Below are 20,205 nucleotides of genomic sequence, written 5' to 3' on the forward strand. Positions count from 1 at the left end.
TCATTGTCAGTACATTTATGAAAATTTAATATATGTTCACAAAAATCGTCACCTTTTTGCTCTTAATAGTGATTTTCATTATTATAACACTAGAAATAAGGGATTGCTTGTAACTAATTCTAGTAGGCTTCATAAAATACATAATAGCTTTAAGGGTAAATGTATACACTTCTACAATAAAGTCCCAGCCACTGTTCAGGCATTATCTATGAATAAATTTAAATGTTTTATAAAAAAATGGCTGTCGTAAATCCTATTACTCCACTGCTGAATATCTAAATGATCGTACAGCCTGGGACTAGATTGTGATTATTTTATAGCGATAGAAATGACTACAATATTGTATATTTTTATTGAAAAGAGCGCAAAAAAAAGAATGCTGGGAGAGTTTCTGGCGCCGCTTCTTCTCTCTCAGAGCGCCATTTGTTTCCGAAGCGGTAGTAGTATAAGAAATGACATCAAAAAGAATTCTAAAGGAATCAATTTGAGAAAATAAATGCCTTTTTTTTAATATTTTAAAAATTCTTGGGTCGAAAATGTAACATTTTAACATGCGCAAACTGCTTACAATCCTCATTATTGATTACTAATCTGAATAAATGTACCTCCATAAAAATGTAAAATCTATAAGAAAAACTTTTATGATAGTAGTATACTGAACAAATGCATGATACCGAGAAAAAATTTGTTTAACTGCAAATAAAACTGGTAGTTCACAATAGCTCTGGAGTGCTAACTTTAACCAACAATAAGCATTAGCAACCTACAAGTAAGACTTAAGGGTATGTGTGACATGATAAAGTAGTGTTCATAGCTCCAAATGCTATATTTTCACCACAAAACTTATCTAAAAACACCTTGTTTGCATGTTTTCTGTTTACCCTTCGCCTAACATCTTATGTCTCAAGGCGACAAGCGCAATAATTGCGCTCGTCGCTACAATTATTGTAGTGCCACCAGAATTTGTTGGGTTTTCCTAGAATCCTGCATTGTAATGGGTAGGTAGGGCGCATCAATTACCACCAGCTGCACTGCTCGTCTCGTCCCTTATTTTCATTAAAAAGAAAACACATACATATCACTGAACATGTCAATAAAAAACAAGAAATACTTATAAAGTAATTTTATTTAGAATTTCTTAAAAGATTTCTTGGAACCCTTGCCTTTTGAAACCTTCAATACATTGAATCTTACTGTTTTAGAAAGAGGTCTGCATTCACCAATAGTGACAATATCCCCCATTTCAACATCCCTGAAACAGAAGTGTACGACTTAAATGCCATTTATCAATACCATAGTCTTGTAAAAATCAATAGATATAAAAATCAGAGTTTGGGTTAACACGTTTTTCGTCAAATTGTCTTCGGAAGACCGTCGTGTGTGTATCATCATTTAGTATAGCAGTGCTATATACATATTATTATCTATATATTAATAAAAATGTGATGTAAAAATTTCCTTTATCGGGGTACAAAGTAGCATGAGTTCTGGGCCCATCATAGTATACATAGAGAAGTGCAGAAAGCTAAAACTAGTAACATTGTTAATGTTTTTGTATAACATAATAACTGTTATTAAGTAATTACAGTTATCGCATGAGTTGAATGCAGTCAGGGCCTGGGGTAAAGATCGGGAGCTTCTTCCCCCGCTGACCGCACACCAACAGTGTAGTGTATTGCCGTAGTCGTCGCTTACGGTATTATCGAGAGTTGATAAAATGTGATTTAATTATTTACTTAAAATGATGAAGAAAATTTATAAAATGTTTTTTTCATAATGATGAAAAAAACATTTTATTATAATGATAACCTAGTATTAAATGGTAAACTTGAAGAATTGTTTAAATTTATTGACACACTCATCATTTCATCATGATTAGATCATCAATTATAATTTAGGTCACAACTCACATCACTATCTCATTCCCGAACTCTGCATTCAACTCGCACTGTATTTTACCAATATATTTGATCCTTTATATCCTTTTACCTATCTAATAAGATTCAGAATGTAACAGGGGTAAAACCTGGATATCAACAATTACGCAACAATATTTACTACTAATCATGAATAAAAAAAACTCATTACAAAGTACCTAGTTTTTAAATACAATACTTGCCTCTCCCTAGGAGAAAGCCACAGAATAACTTTTTTACTTCTATTACGAACAGGTGCTTGAAAGATGCTCTTTAGTAAGTACTCATTCTTCTTTTAAGGATTTGGAGTTGGGGAAATGCTAATACCCTTCCCCTTGCACACCATTTACATCATTATGTTGGCCCTTATTCTCAAATTGAACAGAGCATTCCTAGATAATCACTTTCTGTTACACCTAGTAATGGACTAGACCTAGATAGACAAGCTGTCTTGTATTTTAAGTGTTATTATAAAAACACAATTAAATTACCTGAAGCATGGTGACAAATGGACAGACATATTCCTGTGGCGTTTCTCAAACCGATTGTACTTGGGCAGGTAGTGTAGGTAGTCCCTCCTTATGACGATTGTCCGTTGCATCTTCATTTTCTGAACAACACCAGTTAGGATGCGACCACGGATTGATACATTTCCAGTGAATGGACATTTCTTATCAATGTATGTTCCTTCAATCGCCTGGAATGTCGTAACACACATTTAAATAAAACAATCTAATACATAATAATTATTATCAAAACCTACTCAATATATATTATGTCAAGAGTTCCGAGGCAAAACAACTTATCATAGTTAAATCTTCTGTGAATGGCATTTTAAATGTTGTTTACCAAACTTTTTAAGAATAAACCAATCAGATTTTGGGTTAAACACAGTATTCTTCATTTGGTAATCAGAAGACCGTCGTGTGATTATCATCATGTTGGTTTCTCCTAGTTTTCAGTAACCAATAAAAATTAATGCAATACTTCTCAGATGAGAGAGAAATCTGGGTGATGTATATTATGATTTTACAACATGATACCAGAAAATGTACAAAACAAAGGAGGATGGCGAGTATGTATGTATTTTTTGGAACCACTGAAAGAAGTGGCACACATCATGGAAACTTATTAATAATTGTAGAACATAACGAAATTAAGAAAAAAACAAATCGTAAATAAGAAAGTGGGAGAAAAAAGTTATACCTAAATGTAAAATATAACCTCAAATTATATCTACTGTTTAATCATTAATCTTATTGTTATGCCTAATTACTATCTGCTAAAAGATAATAAATAATATGTGAAAGGACTGGCCAGCAGGGGTTAGTTAAGGTTATTAGTAAGACATGCTAATTATTGAAGATTCACAATTCATTCCGCTTTTAAGCAGGTATCAATACATTTAAAGAAGTCACCTACTTATTTTAGTGTTAAAAAATCGATAATAATCTTATTGAATTTAATTGTTATTTACTACTGATTTGAGTATATAGATCCTTTGATGGTGTTGGAACATCCATATAAAATGTCAATTGCGAAATTGTTTCCTTAGTACAAGATGACTTTTTTTTTTTTAATAAATTATAATTTCTTTCTTTAGACTCCCTTAGCGCCTCAATATTTTTTATATAAACATTGTTTAAACTTACTACAAGTTTATAATTAATATAAACTTGTATGATGCTTCCTTAATTTTTAAAGTATGTGGGGTCCATAATCACCATCCTCCTTTATTACCAAATTGAAAACAGTTTTAAATAAAAAATGATTGTGTGTTAAAGGTATATCATAAATGATTTTGTTAATGACACCACAGACTGGGAAGTGAGCGAACATTTTCAGGCTATTTAATTATACATTTTAGTGTACCATTCTACATATATTGAAACAAAATTATGAAGGAAAAAATTAAAGCCCACTGAGTATCCTTCACCCGTTCTCAGGTCTGAGGCATACAGAATAAATCAGCAATTCAAATCTGAATCTTGATAATAGTAGCAAAGCACCAATTTTTAATTTTTATATTTATAACATCCTCCTTTTTTATATACATATATATTAATAAGACAGTGCAAGCTATCCATTACTGAAATTTATATGTCTTTTTATTATACTGGGTGGCCGAGAAGTTGGTGTCCAAAGCTAAAATTTGAATTTGGCTCATTTTATTGGCCAATGTTCTGGGAAGTTTTTAAAAAAAGTTAGAAGCCATAGGCTCCCCATTTTTTTTTGAAATCTTGAACATTTTTCATGAATTTAGCTGGAGCAGTTAATTTGAACTTACGACTCAATTCTAAACTAGTTCCGCATTGTCTAAACTATTCAGTTTCTTATGTGGTTATTGCAACTGTAGTTAATAATTATCAATTATAAAATTAACTAAAAGTGTTCAAACTTCTCGGCCACCTGTATAAAATTAGCAAAGCATACTATATCATTTTGTACATTTATTATGCATAAGCAAATCCCAGGTTATTTTAAATTGTTAATGTTAGCCCACATTATATATTGATGCTACCTTAGATACTAGATATGCCGTTCTATGGTAAATGTACAATAAATTAATGTGGACACTAAAATATATGCATGCAACATACCTGACTGAATACAAAAAATAGCATAAATGAATGAGTAAAAGAACAGCTATGTCTTTCAGTTCATTAAGAATTATTAATGGCAAATTCAATGATAATTATTAACCTTTGTAATTTCTCAAATAAAGTTTAATAGATTAGTCTAACATTTAAATAAATAATATATTTTCAAATGTCTGTATGATAGCAAAATATAACTTAACTACTTTATTAGAACTAAACAAAGTTTATATTAAAAGAAAATAACTGTTCTTTATATATCCCGCTAGCAACGAAGAAGCCACCACCAGCGCCCATTAGAAAACTGTAAACAGATCAGACCTCTCTTGGAGTCTTGAAACCTAAACCGACATTCTTATGATGCCGCATATCCTTCCTCTTCAGGCCACCTTTACGGTTGAGGAACACCGTCGCCTGTTTCTGAAACGCTTTCTCTGTCTACAGAAAAAAGGAAATCATTAGTAAACACTCCCATGCGTTACCTCTCTCGGAGTTTTGAACCCGAGACCCACATCTTTGTGGTATCTCAATGGCTTGCGGCTACGTTTCACGCCAATGCCTTTTTTACGGTTTAAGAACACCGTAGGCTGCTTTTGAAATGAACGTTCAGTCTGTAATTTTAAATGTCATTTAGTTATTATAACTAAACTACACTTATATTAATCAAAAACTGCGAGTTGCAGTGAATAAGCAACATAACCTAAATCAAAAACAAAACATAAGCCTATACGAGATTTTGCACACATTTTACCTTATCATTGTAATAAGCACTGAAGGTAATAAAGATCAAGGTGTGGACGCAGCTATTAAAAATTGTTCCAGTAAGGACTAAGGAATATTTATTTCACCGAACTCCACGTGGATACAAACATAGTCGAAATTCGTACTTTAGGCAAGTATATATGTAATATCACATAATAATGATATTGTGCTAACATTGTAAAACGTTTTTATAATAAAATAAGGATAAAACTACATGAAATTACAAATTTTCAAAGTAAAAATTCGGCACATACCTGATCCGCCATTTTGCACGACACTGAAAAGAAGTGTCAATCTGTGTGTTGCCACTTGCCATGGCCAAATGCCACAAGTGCCAACTGCCAAGTGCCAACCCAGATGTTTGATGTGTAGTTCAAGAAAATAACGGTACATGTTCAAGATTTTAAAAATTAGAATAAAATATTTATCTGCAGTTAATTAAACTGCCATTTTTATAATGCGATGATCAGAATAGTGTATTTTAAAATATGATGTGTGTTTTTCACACACTTTACGGTAAATAATCTACTTGAGTCTGGCCAGCGAGTCGTAGCAGTCGAATTCTTACGAATACTGAATCTGAGTGCTGACAACACTGGATAATATTATCTTAATTAAAAAAAATTCGTGTCCCGATGTTTGTTACTAAGCTCCTCCGAAACGGATAAACTTTTTTTTTTATTGCATTGTATCGTGTAGGTCAGAGAATCGAGAACATCTATTTTTCACTCCCTTAAATGATAAGGGTCACCCACCCCTACATATATTTTTAATGTTTTTTGACAAATTTTTTTTATTTCCATTTTATTATGCTATTATTATATTATTATTATATATTATATTATTATTATATATTATATTATTATTATATTATATTAACTTCAAATTTTCACCCATATATAATCAACATTTATTTTTGCATCGCGATTTTAAATAATATTCTATTCCATCCATAGATACGCAATAGAGTTGCAAGATGGCGATCAAAAGTTATAGTCAAAAAGCTTAGCATCAAATAACCTTATAGTCTTACTCAGTCAGACTGTATGGCCATATTATTATGATTTTTTTTTGTTCTTCTAGATATAAGTTTATCAACCCTAAAAAGAATCAAGAACGAAGGAAAATCGAATAAAGATGTGTTCACCACGGCTCATCAAACTTAGCCCCCCAAAAAAAATTTTTTTCTATTTTCGAATTTTCAATATCGCATATCGTTAGTTCGTAGTTTGTTCTTAATTGTTCGCTATAAATAATTTATTTGTTCTTTTGTTGTTTATTTAAAAACAATTAATTGAAAATGGGGGAAACGCCAACTATTTGGTTCTGGCACTCGCCGGCCGCTGCCGCGGCACGCTACGCTCGGCTCGTGCGTTGTTTTAACTGTTCTAACATAACCTAACCAATTTTAATGATATGCAAATTTAAAAAAAAATCGAGAACAAACAAATGTTTATAGAGAACAATCAAGAACAAATGGCGAACTAACGATGTAATAAAAAAAAATAAAAAAAATAAAAAAAATCTGGGGAGCTAACTTTCTTGAGCTGTTCACCACACTAGGTAAGAAATGCTCCCACAAGGCTACAATATCCAATTTAGATAGCTTTGACATTCAAGCAATCAAGAATAAAATTAACGAATTTGATGTTGTTATGAAACAAGTTCTCACATATTGATTATAATGAATAAATTCTGTTACTTTTCCTTATTTTATGCTCACCTCAGCTTTGTAGCGATCTTCATAAAATATTGTGTTTGCACTGGTGGTATTTGTTACCCCCTAAATACTCTAGGTTCTGATATGACGTAGACTGATTTTCAATAGACAACTGACTGCCGTGCCGCATGTGAGATTGCATGATAGGTAGATGGTATTGCCATATCAAATAATAATAATAATAATCATTTATTTCGGACACTATACATCCATAAGTATTAGTTAATAAGTTAGTAACAATTATTCTTAGACTAAGTTAGTAATGTTAGTGGTAGTGTTAGTAATTGTATGTTAATTACAATTTTTCTTAAAAATTATGTTAGTAACGTTAGTTATTTTTACAATAAGTTGCACCTAGCTAGAGGCGCATGCAAACCTATCCAATGCCTCAGCAGTGGGGAGTCCCACCTGCATGCCAACGCGCTTAGGATAGTGTTGGGGCTAGCCTGGAGCCTGTACATTAATGATGCGCATCTTTTTCTAATGATCGCGTAAAAATCATCAACGCGCGCCTCCGCAAACATGCCGGATGCACTACAAAACCTAGGCAGCCCCATCACTACCCTAAACGCGTCATTATATTGCACTCGCAGCGCGTTGTATGCCCTCTGCGTATAGTCGTTCCAAAGGCTGCACGTGTAAAATGATTGGCAATAAGCCTTAAACAGAGTTATTTTTACTTGTTCACTGCAACGCGCAATACTTCGGGCCAGCATATTACAGCGGACAGCCAACGCCCTACGTTCCCTCTCTAAGTCTAGGATATCACTTAGGTTGTCGGAGACCCAGTAGCCAAGATATTTAAACTTCGTTACCATATTTAGTGGTGCGTTACACAGCGATAGAGGTTCTTTATGTTCGTAAATTTTATTACCCGACTTAAATATCATAAATTCGCTTTTACTTGTATTGTATCGAAGACCATGGGCCTCCGCATAACGTTCACATATTCTCAGCAGCTTTCTTAAACCCTTCATTGAGGGGCTCAGCAGAACCATGTCATCTGCGTAGCTGATGTTGTTGACACATACACCAGCCACGTGACACCCAGTCCTGGTACGGCTGAGCTCCTCAATGAGGGAGTTTATGTACAAATTAAAAATACGAGGCGAGCTGATCCCCCCCTGTCTCACCCCGCACTCCAGACCAAAGGCATCCGAATAGACATTAACCCACTTAACCACGTTTTCTTGATTACCGTACCAGAATTTTAGGAGAGAAATAATGTCATCTGTTACACTAGTATCACGACGTAATTTTTCCCACAAGATATTATACGACACCATATCGAACGCCTTCGATAGGTCTAGATAGCAGGCGTAGACTGGTGTTTTTCTTGCCGTGTAATATTGGACAGTTTGCTTGAGACACAGTATCGCAGTTTCGGTTGATAAGCCTGGTCTAAAACCGAATTGGGCATCATTTAGTTCTATACCACTGCTCAACTGCTTGTCAAGCAAACCGTCCAATACCTTAGCAGTGACTGTCGCTAATGAAATAGGCCTATAGTTAGACATATTTGCTACATCGCCAGTTTTGTTCTTCACAATTGGTACAACAACGGTATACATTAGGTCTTTTGGTAAGTAAGAATGTCCCACACATATCGTAAAAAAGATGGCCAATACTCGATATAAATGAGGACCTGCGTATTGCAGATGTTCAATGCTGAGACCGTCATGGCCCGGAGATTTACCTTTAGTCATATTTTTAACCACACTAGCGACAACCTTGGCAGTAAAGTGTGTAACATAGTCATCCATAGAGGCCTCAGCATTCAACATCCGCTGAGCTGATGATGATGATGATTACAGTGGAGATTCCATCCTAAAGTGGGATCTGAAAGCATTTGCTATCTCAACGGCATCATATTTGTCAGCGACGCAGACGGGAGCACCTGAACCTGAATCTAACGCTTTCGTGCATTTCCAAAATTTGTTAAAATTTCTGCCAGAGTGATGCTTAGCGATGGCATCCATTTTTACTTTTTGCTCTTTATTCTGGCACCACTTAAGTTTAGTCTTGAATATTTTACGAGATTCTTTCATATTTTCATAAATGTAACCACAATCGGGTTTATTGTAGGACAACCATAGCTTATACCAGTGTCGAGCTCTCCTGTGTGCCTCCCTGACATAATCATTCCAGCCTGTGACATGTTGAAATTTATTCTTAGCGTTTTTAAAATTACTACTTATTGAGGCGTCTGTTAAGATCTTAATTATTTTATTAAGCATCATATCTATACCCATTTTACATTTTAAATTACTACATCTCTTATCAGCACACTCATGAAATTCTAATGGAAAATTAAAGTTCATTATTACATTTGTAAAAATAACTGTTAATTTCAGAAACATTTCTGCGGCCCCAAATTATTTTATTATACAAATAATTTTTTGTATGAGACTGCGAAACCTTCGCTTGAATTAAGTCCAGGTTACATTCAATCATTAGAGGTAAATGATCAGACCAATAAGTTTCCTTCAACACTGACACACAGCGTATTGTTTGTCGCGCAGCACTAGTGACGAGACAATGGTCCAGCCATCGTCTACAGCCATGAGCGTCACTGATAAAAGTGAATGTGTCACTATCGAGTAAATCCATGTCCACACACGACCACGACTGATCGCAACAAAAGCTCGAAAGTTCATTGGCGAATAACTCACCTGGGTGGGCATTAAAGTCACCAAGCACGTAAACGGATTCTACATCGGTACCTTCGATAATTGCACAGATTTCACTCAAACACTGGGTGAACTCTAATAAATTGTCACTAGAGTCCGTAGGCATGTACACCGAAAATATTAAAAGCGATTTGCTTTGAACTTGAATCTTTATTGCAGCAAGTCGTACACTATTACACGTCACTACGGATACACACGGGAACGTAGACTTTTTCCACAGTATAGCTACACCGCCGTATGGTCTTCCGCGTAGTATACCCGCCGACGTATCCACCGCCGATTTTCCAGTAAACGAGAATTCACGGTCTATAGTACCTAAATATTGCAAGTCGTGTGGTAGAAGCCATGTCTCCTGAAGGGCAATTACATCTGCTTCTTTACATAATCCTCTTACGCACTCGACCGATCTGACAATATTTTTGCAATTAAAACTTATGAATTTGTTTCTTGAGGCCATTATGTATGTTTATTATTAATAATACCATTTTTTTCCATTACTTTTCGGTGTCTAAAATCTATGAAACGTCGATATGCTATGCCTTCGGGCCAAAAATCATTTTCCATAAACAAATCTAGTTTATGTTTAGGTACAAATATTTTATATCCATCATAATCTTTAGCCAGCTTCATAATATTTTTCTCCACCATCACATTTAGCCCCGTTCTACTCGAAACATAATTTTCAATATCAGACACAGTCACCTCTTTAGACACATTATAAATGTATAACGGTATATTAATATCTGCTGCCTTAAATTTGCTATCAGCCACATTTGCATGGCCTCTATTTCCTTTAAAACGATTTCTCCTTTTATTATATTGCACCACCTTCCATTCGCCTTGCCTAACCACGTCCGATAGCAATTTATCCTTCCCTCTAGATAAATTTTCGCTATCCGTGGCGTCCGTGTGTCTCGGCGTTATCGGTACGGGCGGGTACAAGTCAGCTGTTGCGCATGCGCGCCGGTCGCTTCGTTCGGTTGAGGCGGCGTGCGCGCAGGTGATCGACGCGGCGCGCGGCCGTTATCAATATTTTTAATTTTACTGTCGCTTATTGTGACCTGTTCGATGTCTTCCTGCAATAATCCCATCGGTCCACTATCACACGCTATAATATTATTATAATTATCGAGTAAACAAGCACCTCGCTTGTAATTTATGTTACAATAATTAACCGTGTTTTCAGCCGTCTGTGTACTTTTTATATTATCTATATCGCATTTCAATATGTCGAAATGTTCCTTTGTTACATAGTTGCTTTTGATATCGTTTATTTCCTTCTTCAATAGTAGTAAATCCTTAAGTAACTGTGTAGGATCTACGTGGTCAAAAAGAATCGGAGGCAACTTGTGAAGGTCCCGAGCGACAAAAGTTGGTAATTCCTCCGAGTCACTTTCTTTAAGCAGACTGATTATATCATCAATATCCCGTGCTGATTTGCCATCCCTCCTGCGTGTTTTCTTACGTTTAGCACTCGGCACAGAATCAAAAAGGAGGTTTTTAGCAGTCACGATATCCGATTCCGAAAAACTTGTAACACAGATCCGACTGATACTCTGTTCGTCCATCACATCTATTTTATTGCTTATGAAAGCTAACACTTCGTTTATAACGATGTTGCAACTTGAACACTTCACCACTTGAGACGACATATTATTTGTTCACTTATTTTATGCTCATAATCGACACACGACCCGTCCGCTAGCGTGCGCGCGCGCGACTCGAATAAAGCTTCACCCTGATTTTTAACAATTCCCCATTGGCTGGAGGTCCAATAATTTATCTAAAGTCCAATAATCTATAATTAACTAGTAGCTCTGCGAGGTTTTATCCGTAACATTCATTTGCTTGTGATCAAACGGTTATTGAATAATATGACGTGATGTGACTATTTTCATATATACGCATTAAGAATTTATGAAAAAATAAAACAACATTCAAGCTAAGTGGCATTGTATTAAAACAGTAACATATTAATGTTTACTACTTACATATTAACATATTACACATACTTAATACATAGCGGCCAACTTGATATATTTCGGATGTGAATTCATGCCTGCGTGAACATGGCGTTGTAACAATGTTTTTTTACATAAACTGAACAAATTTGTGTATTTTAACCGACTTCAAAAACAGGAGGTTCTCAATTCATCGGTATGTTTTTTTTATGTTTGTTACCTCATAACTTTCGACTGGCCGATTTTGATCATTCTTTTTTTATTTGAAAGCTGGTGCTTTCCATGTGGTTAATCTACCCATTGCATTTTGGTCCAGATGTGACAATGGGATCCATGAGAAAACCATAAAAGTCTTGAATTTGCTATAAGTATATGCGTGACTAATTAACGATTAATTCAATATCGCGCCAACTGATTTCAATAATTCTTTTTTTATTGGAAAGCATATACTTCAAAGGTAGTTTGGTAAGAGTTTGGTTAGGTTCTTATTATGGGATCCATGACAAAGTAACGGAACTCTTCAATTCTTAGAAGCGAATTAACGATACTCGGCCGAACTTTTCTTATGCTATCCGGATATTTGAATCACCTACCGTAACGCCGTTATAGTCAAGTTATTGACGTAGTCAAATATGATGATTAATGGCACTCCTTAACGACTTATAGTAAGGGTGCGATCTGTGCCAGAATTTCTAACTGTCTGTAATCAAATTGCATTGCGCTTACGTTCATTACTGCATTATGCTACACTATTCAAAAACAAAAGATATAAAATGCACTAAAATAATAGTGTAATTTTATACAATCTAATTAATTAATCTAATTCTAGTAACGATTATTGTTATTTTTTTAATTCCGATTTTATTTAAGGCTCTTCCAGAAACACGTATTTCCTGAAATATTCACCGCATAATTTTCGTTCAATCAGCATACCACCAGGCAGCACTGGCGCAGAGCCACCATAGTGCCCTCTATGATAATGATGAACGATATGCAAATAGTTCATAACACTTCTTATGCTAAAGCTATATGAAGGGCCTCCATAAGGCATTTTGGGCAAAGCTAGGTACCTACGTACTAAAGTGTCAGTAAAGGAAGCTACAGCCCTTTCGTTATTGTCCCTTGAATAGTACGAATTTAGTGTTAATATTTCTGATTTTATTTAATGGTTCACATTTTTTTGTGGCATTGCGAATACGGATTTCAAAATAGCGAGCCAGAACGGCTTTGATCAACAAGATTCGGTGATGAACAATTAGTTGCTGCCTATTAAAATGATCCTCAGTGAATAAAGATTGACAATTTTTCTAAGCCGATGATGTAAGTCGTGGTATTATATTATTTTCTCCAAGGAATGATGTCCCTCTATGCAATTTTTTTTAAATATTCTTTCTGCCAGCGTACAAATTTTAGTCACGTCTCGAGAGGTATAAATTAGGCCCACTTTATCTTTCCGTAATATAAGCCCTGCGTACTTTTCACTATCCAGAGCCAAAAGACAACCTTGCATTTTAGTGGTTTATGTAATCTTCTGACCACAAACTCACCAATATATGGAATTATTTTATCAGTATTTACTGACAACCTAGAAGGGTCCGACAAATAATCATGATCATCGTCAATTATAAGGCTTACATCTTTTAGATCATTATTTTCGATTTCAGGTGCGCCATTAGTATAAGCTTTAAGTTTTTTTTCTTAGCGTACTTCAGTATGCGTAAGAATTTTAATCTCTTCTAAAGGGATACAATTGCGAGAATTGATACTTTTTATTTCTCCATGTAATTTTTTTATATGCGCTTTGAAACTGAAATGCTGTAGGGTTATTATTAAGACCACCTTTTGATCGTATGGAACAAAAAAAACATTCAAGGTCCTGGCTAAGCTTATAAAACGATAGGATTTTCAGTTTCCCAGTTAAAATGGATTGTGAAGTCCTTCAAGACATAAAGAAGTTATACCATGTATGATATAATAACAACTCAATATTTTGTATATATAATGGAATTCACTCTTGATACAAGTAAATAATAATATTAATTTTATTATGACAAAAATAATGTGCTTTGGGGAAAAATAATTTCAAAAGCAGGCAACAAAAAATATAAATATTATGACTAATTGAATTTAACTTTTTGCATAAAACGAACAAATTTCAATTCTTAGTTGGTTTGTTTATTGTGATTGAGAAAAAAAATAATTTTCAAGCTACTTACAATCCAAAATGCTATACTTACTTACGTGTGAAAAGACAAATCGGGATGCTTACGTTCACTGTCACTTTGATGAATCTCGGATAGAAAAATTATTATACGTAGCTAAGAAGTAATTCAACGTGTATTTCCGTGCTTACTACGGGTATTAATTTTATATTTTATACAAAAAGCGTTGCAACTATAGCTGACCTTGAAAAAACCGGCACGCTACATGAAACAGAAAATAATATGATGTTATCTCATTTCTTTACATTATTAATGCATATGCTGTTCTTTTTCTTGTGTGAATGAGATGCAAGCTATCTAATAGTCTATTGTTTCCTCAGTCTATGTGATATGATCCCTTTTTACGTTAAAGTAACAATTTTAAATAATACATTTTACTGTTAATAATTCATGTCTAAATAATGTGTGCACAAGAATTATGTAATAAATGCCTATATAAAATTAAAACAAAACAACTCACTTACATAATAACCGGTAAGGAATTATAAAAAAAAATGGGTATTTTTTTTTTATTCCTACTTTAGTTGATACCATATGAAGTTTTTTTGAATTGGACGCCTTTTGCTAGGTTCAGCTTTCGTTAGCCTGACTATACTATTTATGTGGTTAAATACAATATTAGTTTAATTGCACTATCGTGTACGGTTTTGTGTACAAAAATGACAATTTATGTGTCACACAAAAATTAACACTTCAGAACTATTACAATAACTATATTACATTAAAAAGTTTATCTCTTAGAAAAATCAACATTCATCCATAATTTCACCGACTGTCTTACAAACTTTCGATCCAGGTTACGTTTCTTGTCGCAAGTACTCAATACCGCTAAAGAAGTTTTCAATTGAATAAAACCAATTGTTTTCATTGAAAATACTCATTTATTAAAATGTAACGGTTTTTGCAATTTTGTGTCGTGTATGCAAAATAATGTAAAATACAATATAAATAATTTATGGATGGTCTTATAGCTTGTGTTAATAGCTTTCCGATACATTCATTGAAATTATGAAATTATCGTAACCATTATTTTGCTACACGTAAAATAATACGCAATAAAACACTTTTGTGCGCGTAAAATTCGCGCGTTAAACTCATTCGGTACTACACGGAGTTGAAGATTAGATGAATTGAATCGCAAAAGGTTAAGAGAAACGCCTTGCGCCATACACGATCAAAGGCCCTACCTATGTCAAGTCTAACTGCTAGGCCCTCGGCACTCGGCAGTTAGGTATATTATAAGATTGCCCATCGACGGACCATGGCGAAAGCCGTACTGTCGGTCTGCGATCTTTGGAACGGATTGACATGAATATACTTCACTTTCACGAGTCCGTGACTACGCCTTTGGAAAAACAGTGCTGGAATGATCGCGTTACCACCGCAATCAACTCAGGGGCACACGTTCTAAGGACGATGGGAGAAATGCTCTATTTCTTTACGCCAAACGAAAACAGAGCTCACCGAACAGTGAGAGTTTCCGTCTTAACTGTACTTCAGGCATAGAGCTCTGACACCGCGGGATCGTTGGCGGTATATTTCCAGGTTGGGCGTAAAACGAGTGCACTTTTTTATGCCAAGGGGAATTACAGGGCTGTCAATGCGAAAAATTCGAATCGAATTTCACTTCTGTCTGTGGTAAGTGCTAGAAACAAAGTTCCTTCTAATCTGTGGTTTGTTTTGACTTTTGAATTTTCGCATTTAGTTTTTACAGCCATTGCCCAAGAATTGTTTTTTTATTGTATTGTATTGTAACTGAAAATAAATAAACGATTGAAAAAGAACTTTTCATTCTTCATTTGAAATAGTAAAGGCGGGTCTTAATTGTTTTGAATTTATTTATTTTTATTCAATGTTTTCTATGCATTATAAAATGCTTTTGTGCGTGAGTGATGGACGTTTTAATATATTGAAAAGTTAAAATTATTTCGAAATGGAAGAAGTAAGACAGTTGGTGCAAGAAGAAGGCAGAGAAGCAAGAAATCTTGTCGCGTTTCACGTTGCGGTGGATACTCCAGGTATTGTAAAATATAATTTCCATGAATTAGTACTGTACACTTATGTGGGTGTACAAATATATAAATTGTTATAACAATATTGTAGCTAGGAGTGCCAGTCCTAAGTTACAAATCAAATACTAAACATATTTTAAGCAATCGGAATAGCTGCAGGAATAATTCATATAATGTGCTGTTCAATACTTAGATATTTATTTTGATATACTTCTAATTATTGCAAGTGTGCAAGAATTGATTTTATTTCGATTTTTAAGCCACCACTGCCAAATTAACTTGTAAAAAAAAATCATAAGAGTGTTGCCCATCTTTTAAAGACCAGAATAAATATACTTAAGTACTTGAAAACTGAAAACACATTGGCAAGGGTCAAACTGGTGACAACATGGTATGGGTGTAAAGTAAATGATTGGTTTCAACCACATTTTCAGGTGTCAGCTATATGGTGGCATACCACACTACTTCCAATAGCATCACAGAATTGTGTCTTGGGCCTTCTTATAGTGCATGCCAGGAGTCACCATCACTACTTGTATTTCTCTCCCTGCCTAGCTAAGTTCAAAAAAATAACTTAGCAGAACATGTCAAGGTGTTTATTTTTTTCTGTCTTTAAGTGTTTATAGCTAGGTAGGTTATTTTTTACCCTTTATACAGGAATACCCTTTTTTTTTATGTACCTGATATTATTTATTTTAGGTATGGTTTGATATATGGAGCTGAGGGTTAGAAGGGGCCTGTTGCTTATCATAATTTAAAAGGGTTCCATTCCCAAACAGGGTAACCATCTAAAAGATTTAGTTTTCTGAAACTTTTTGTTACTTATGATTGTATTTAGCATTGACATTAGAAATTTTTTGGTAATTTTATTATTATTTGACAATCTGGTGAAAGGTTTTATTCCACCGCCAAGTATTACTATGCAGGGACTATTTTAGTATTTTATAGAGTTTATTCATTTTGCTTGTCTTATCTAAATAATATATTATGAATATATATATATTCCTTATTTACATATTATTTTCTTTAGAATTTCATTGTAGGTAATTGAAATGTATAAAATAAATTAATTGGTTGAATTAAATTATTGCTATTATTGTTTCTTTGTATTTCTACTTTGTGATCTAGGCATGACCTTATGTATGAAACCTCAGACTCGAAACTAATACTGTACATGGCTAGCTCATTAGATCCAGTCATTGGCAATCTGTTAGTGCACAGGTGCCCCATCATGCAGTGCAAAGACACATAGATATAGAATACACTTTTTTTTTCTATTGATTGGTTAGCTACAAATCCAGCCTACATAAGTCTAATAAATAAAAATTTAGTTAAAAATATTTTGATTTTAATTTATTTATAACTTTAGAATTTTATTAATTTAGATTTAACATGTGGTGTAGTCTGAAGGAAGATATCTGGTCAAGGATTGAGAAAGGAATGCTGAAATGGTTTGGACAAGTGACATTTAAGTAAGGGTAGAAGCAAGTGGCGTTCTGTTGTCTCTGCCTCCCCCTTTGTGATATCACAAAGCTTTTGATCTCCTCTGTACCTTGTCATACAATGTCACATTTCACTACAATGAGCTACTTACAAAACTCTAGTTATGTCCAGAAGAAGTTATGAAAGTAAAATGAATTAATTAATGTCTACTTTATTGTAGGTTTGTTTTCAATATGCTATGTGCATATATTATTTATAAACAACCATGTCAAGTGTGAGTCAGACACAAATATAATCAATACAACTCAGATAAACTATGAAGGTTATTATTAGTTATTACTTACATGTAATTTATAAATATGTGTGTAAAACATTTTTTCAATTTTGATTTTCATTATTTTTTGTAAAAGCTGCAATAGCAATACACACTAACCTATTTCAAATGTTTTAACTATTGCGGTTTATGTGATACAGTCCGGTGATATATGGACTGACGGGAAGTGTTCATAGTAATAGGTTTCCCATTAGTTACACTTTGGGTAGAAAAAGATAAACTATTTAAGTGCAACTTTATTAGAATTGTTGTGATTTGAAACTCCACGAAACGAAAAAGCGAGACAATAGAGACACAAACAGGTAAATGTATAGTTCAGCTGGCGAGAGAATGAGATAGAATACATTACACATTCTCGGGCTCCTCTTTGTGGGATGTCTACTAAGCATTGCATGAAAGTTATTAAAAACTTAGATATTTAACTTCATAGTTAATAGTGATTTTTGTTATATCAGTTATTAATTTGTGATCTGTGATTAGCGCCATCTATTTAAAACTGCTATGTTGTCGTAATATACTAGATAGATTCAGTGGTCGATTTGGAAATACAAAATATTTTGAAAAGGTGACACTAGTTGACATATAATCTATTGCTATTTATTTTTAAATTTAACTCAGATGGGGTGTCTCTAGTTCAACAGCATCTAATAAAGTTTAGTATACTAATGTACCATTACCCAGAACACTTCTTATTGCAAAATTTAATAATTTTCAAAAGTAATGCTCAGTGGCTGACAGTATTATACAATGCAAATTGTTGCCTTATTTTAAGCAGATAAAGGTCTATGTTTATTTAAATGAAAAGAAATAGCATTAATGTTATCAAACCTGAGAAATATTGATCAAATTTGCTATTTATAACATATGTAGTAACTCTCATTTTCACTTGCATGATAAAAATAACATTTAATTTTTCAACAAATTAAAGCCTATCGTTAAAACAATAGGTACCTTATTCTGAAATTAAATTAAACTCTGTTCAGTGTTACTCACATCTCAAGTAGTCATAATTTTTGCATAGAGATGCCGTGACAAGTTGATACAAATGATTTAAGTTTTCTTTAGTGATAATTCCGCCAATATTTGAGTAAAATATTATTGTATGTATTTATAACTATACAGTTTAAATCAAGCAATTGTTTATTTTTTCAATTATTTTTAGTCAGGAACTTTTCAGAAGTTTCACTTCTACTATGTGTGACTTGCACACATATTTTTTTTTAAATATTTTTTGTATTTTTCATTCAGCAGAAAAGTGATAGGTACAGGGCTGTTTTCGTCATATTTTTGATGTTACATTTTTAACCTTCAATAAATATTGTGATAATTGTCAAAAATCCTAAAAAAGTCATGATCAACTTTTAAATATTTAATTTAATCAACTTTATTTAACAAAATATGTCAGACGAATCATAATAATCGACGCATTTTATACGTCGACCAGCAACAAAAATAATAATAATAATATTGACACACTTTTTACACAAATTATCTTGCCCCAAGTTAAGCATATATAGCCTGTGTTATGGGTTACAAGACGATATATTAAATACAATATACTTACTTCAACATACAGAAATTCGTATAAACATACATAAATACATTTAAACATCCATGACTCGGAAACAAACATCCATATTCATCATATAAATGCTTGCACCTACCGGGATTCGAACCCGGGACCTCTAGCTTAGTAGGTAGGATCGCTAACCACTGGGCTATACAGGTCGTCTACAAATACAAATGTCTGAGTTGTCTTGAATATTTTGTTTATAAAACAGCTGTAAAACAGCCGTAATATGAAACATCATACCATAGACCAAGTTTACCCATTTGTGCTAACAAGCACAAATGGGTAAACTTGGTCTGAACCCTCCAATCTACAGAATATAATTTTACCCTTATTCAACCTGGTAAGCCCGGCTGCCCCTTTAAAAGGACCAAATAATCCTATGATTATTTGGTCCTTTTAAAGGGGCAAATTCAAATGTCTCTGCCTTAATGACTATCATTAAGGCAGAGACATTTGAAAATGCACGTTGCAATTAACGCCGACGGTACTTTTAAAAGGACCAAAACTATGGCGTTCATTCAAATTCAATTACTGGCGCCTAGTGAAAGAGTAATTTTTCGATGACTTTAAGGATTGATGTTCGTGAATGGTAAGTAAAAGAAAAAAAATCAGCTGTCAATGTTTGCCATTTCGTCATCCAAGATAACGACGCGACATCGAGGTAAAAAACATTAGAAGAAAATTTTTAAACGATCCTCAACAACGAATCTGGTTTTTGTGAATTCTAAATATTTACCAAACAAATATTTTCATATAAAAATAGAGCTAAGTAGGTAATTTTGTATCTATTTAAAGCTACAGTACTTCCGAAGGTACTAATTATGAATGTTGCCATATACATTTGTTATTTTACCTCGTTTTTTGAAATGCATAATAATAATCATATTTATAAAGCACAAGTACATACGAATTTGAAGTGAAAATTCTGCGAGAGTTTGAAATGGTGTAGTTTTTCATTTTATTCTTAAAGTAGTG

General features: G+C 33.7%; 2 protein-coding genes across 3 annotated transcripts in view; one reads left to right on the plus strand and one right to left on the minus strand.

Moving 5' to 3' along the window:
* Positions 1-1,108: 1,108 nt before the first annotated feature.
* On the minus strand, positions 1,109-5,614 carry LOC126973029 (40S ribosomal protein S11). 2 transcript variants are annotated; one of them, XM_050820160.1, is made up of 4 exons: positions 5,530-5,614; positions 4,835-4,951; positions 2,408-2,613; positions 1,109-1,252 (listed from the first exon to the last, which is right to left on the minus strand). In XM_050820160.1, the coding sequence occupies exons 1-4, from the start codon at positions 5,539-5,541 to the stop codon at positions 1,129-1,131; spliced, it is 459 nt and encodes a 152-aa protein (XP_050676117.1). In that variant the 5' UTR covers positions 5,542-5,614; the 3' UTR covers positions 1,109-1,128. The 2 variants fall into 2 exon arrangements, with proteins under 2 accessions (XP_050676117.1, XP_050676116.1); XM_050820159.1 differs by lacking the exon at positions 4,835-4,951 and adding an exon at positions 4,996-5,124 and having other exon boundaries at positions 5,530-5,611.
* A 9,996-nt stretch (positions 5,615-15,610) lies between these two features.
* LOC126972947 (227 kDa spindle- and centromere-associated protein) overlaps positions 15,611-20,205 on the plus strand; it is a 92,217-nt gene continuing 87,622 nt past the window's right edge. Inside the window, exon 1 of the mRNA XM_050820041.1 lies at positions 15,611-15,886. Coding sequence (XP_050675998.1) covers positions 15,802-15,886 — 85 coding nt within the window. The 5' untranslated portion in view covers positions 15,611-15,801. The remainder of the gene's footprint in view (positions 15,887-20,205) is intronic.

Source organism: Leptidea sinapis, chromosome 28 (genome assembly GCF_905404315.1).
Source record: "Leptidea sinapis chromosome 28, ilLepSina1.1, whole genome shotgun sequence".
In the NCBI taxonomy this organism is placed as follows: domain Eukaryota; kingdom Metazoa; phylum Arthropoda; class Insecta; order Lepidoptera; family Pieridae; genus Leptidea; species Leptidea sinapis.

Coding starts and splice junctions, on each gene's coding strand:
- LOC126973029 (XM_050820159.1), bottom strand. Junction 2,614..4,995: donor GGTTCAAAACTCCGAGAGAG/GTAACGCATGGG, acceptor ACGACATTCCAG/GCGATTGAAGGAACATACAT. Junction 1,253..2,407: donor CATTTGTCACCATGCTTCAG/GTAATTTAATTG, acceptor CTTCTGTTTCAG/GGATGTTGAAATGGGGGATA.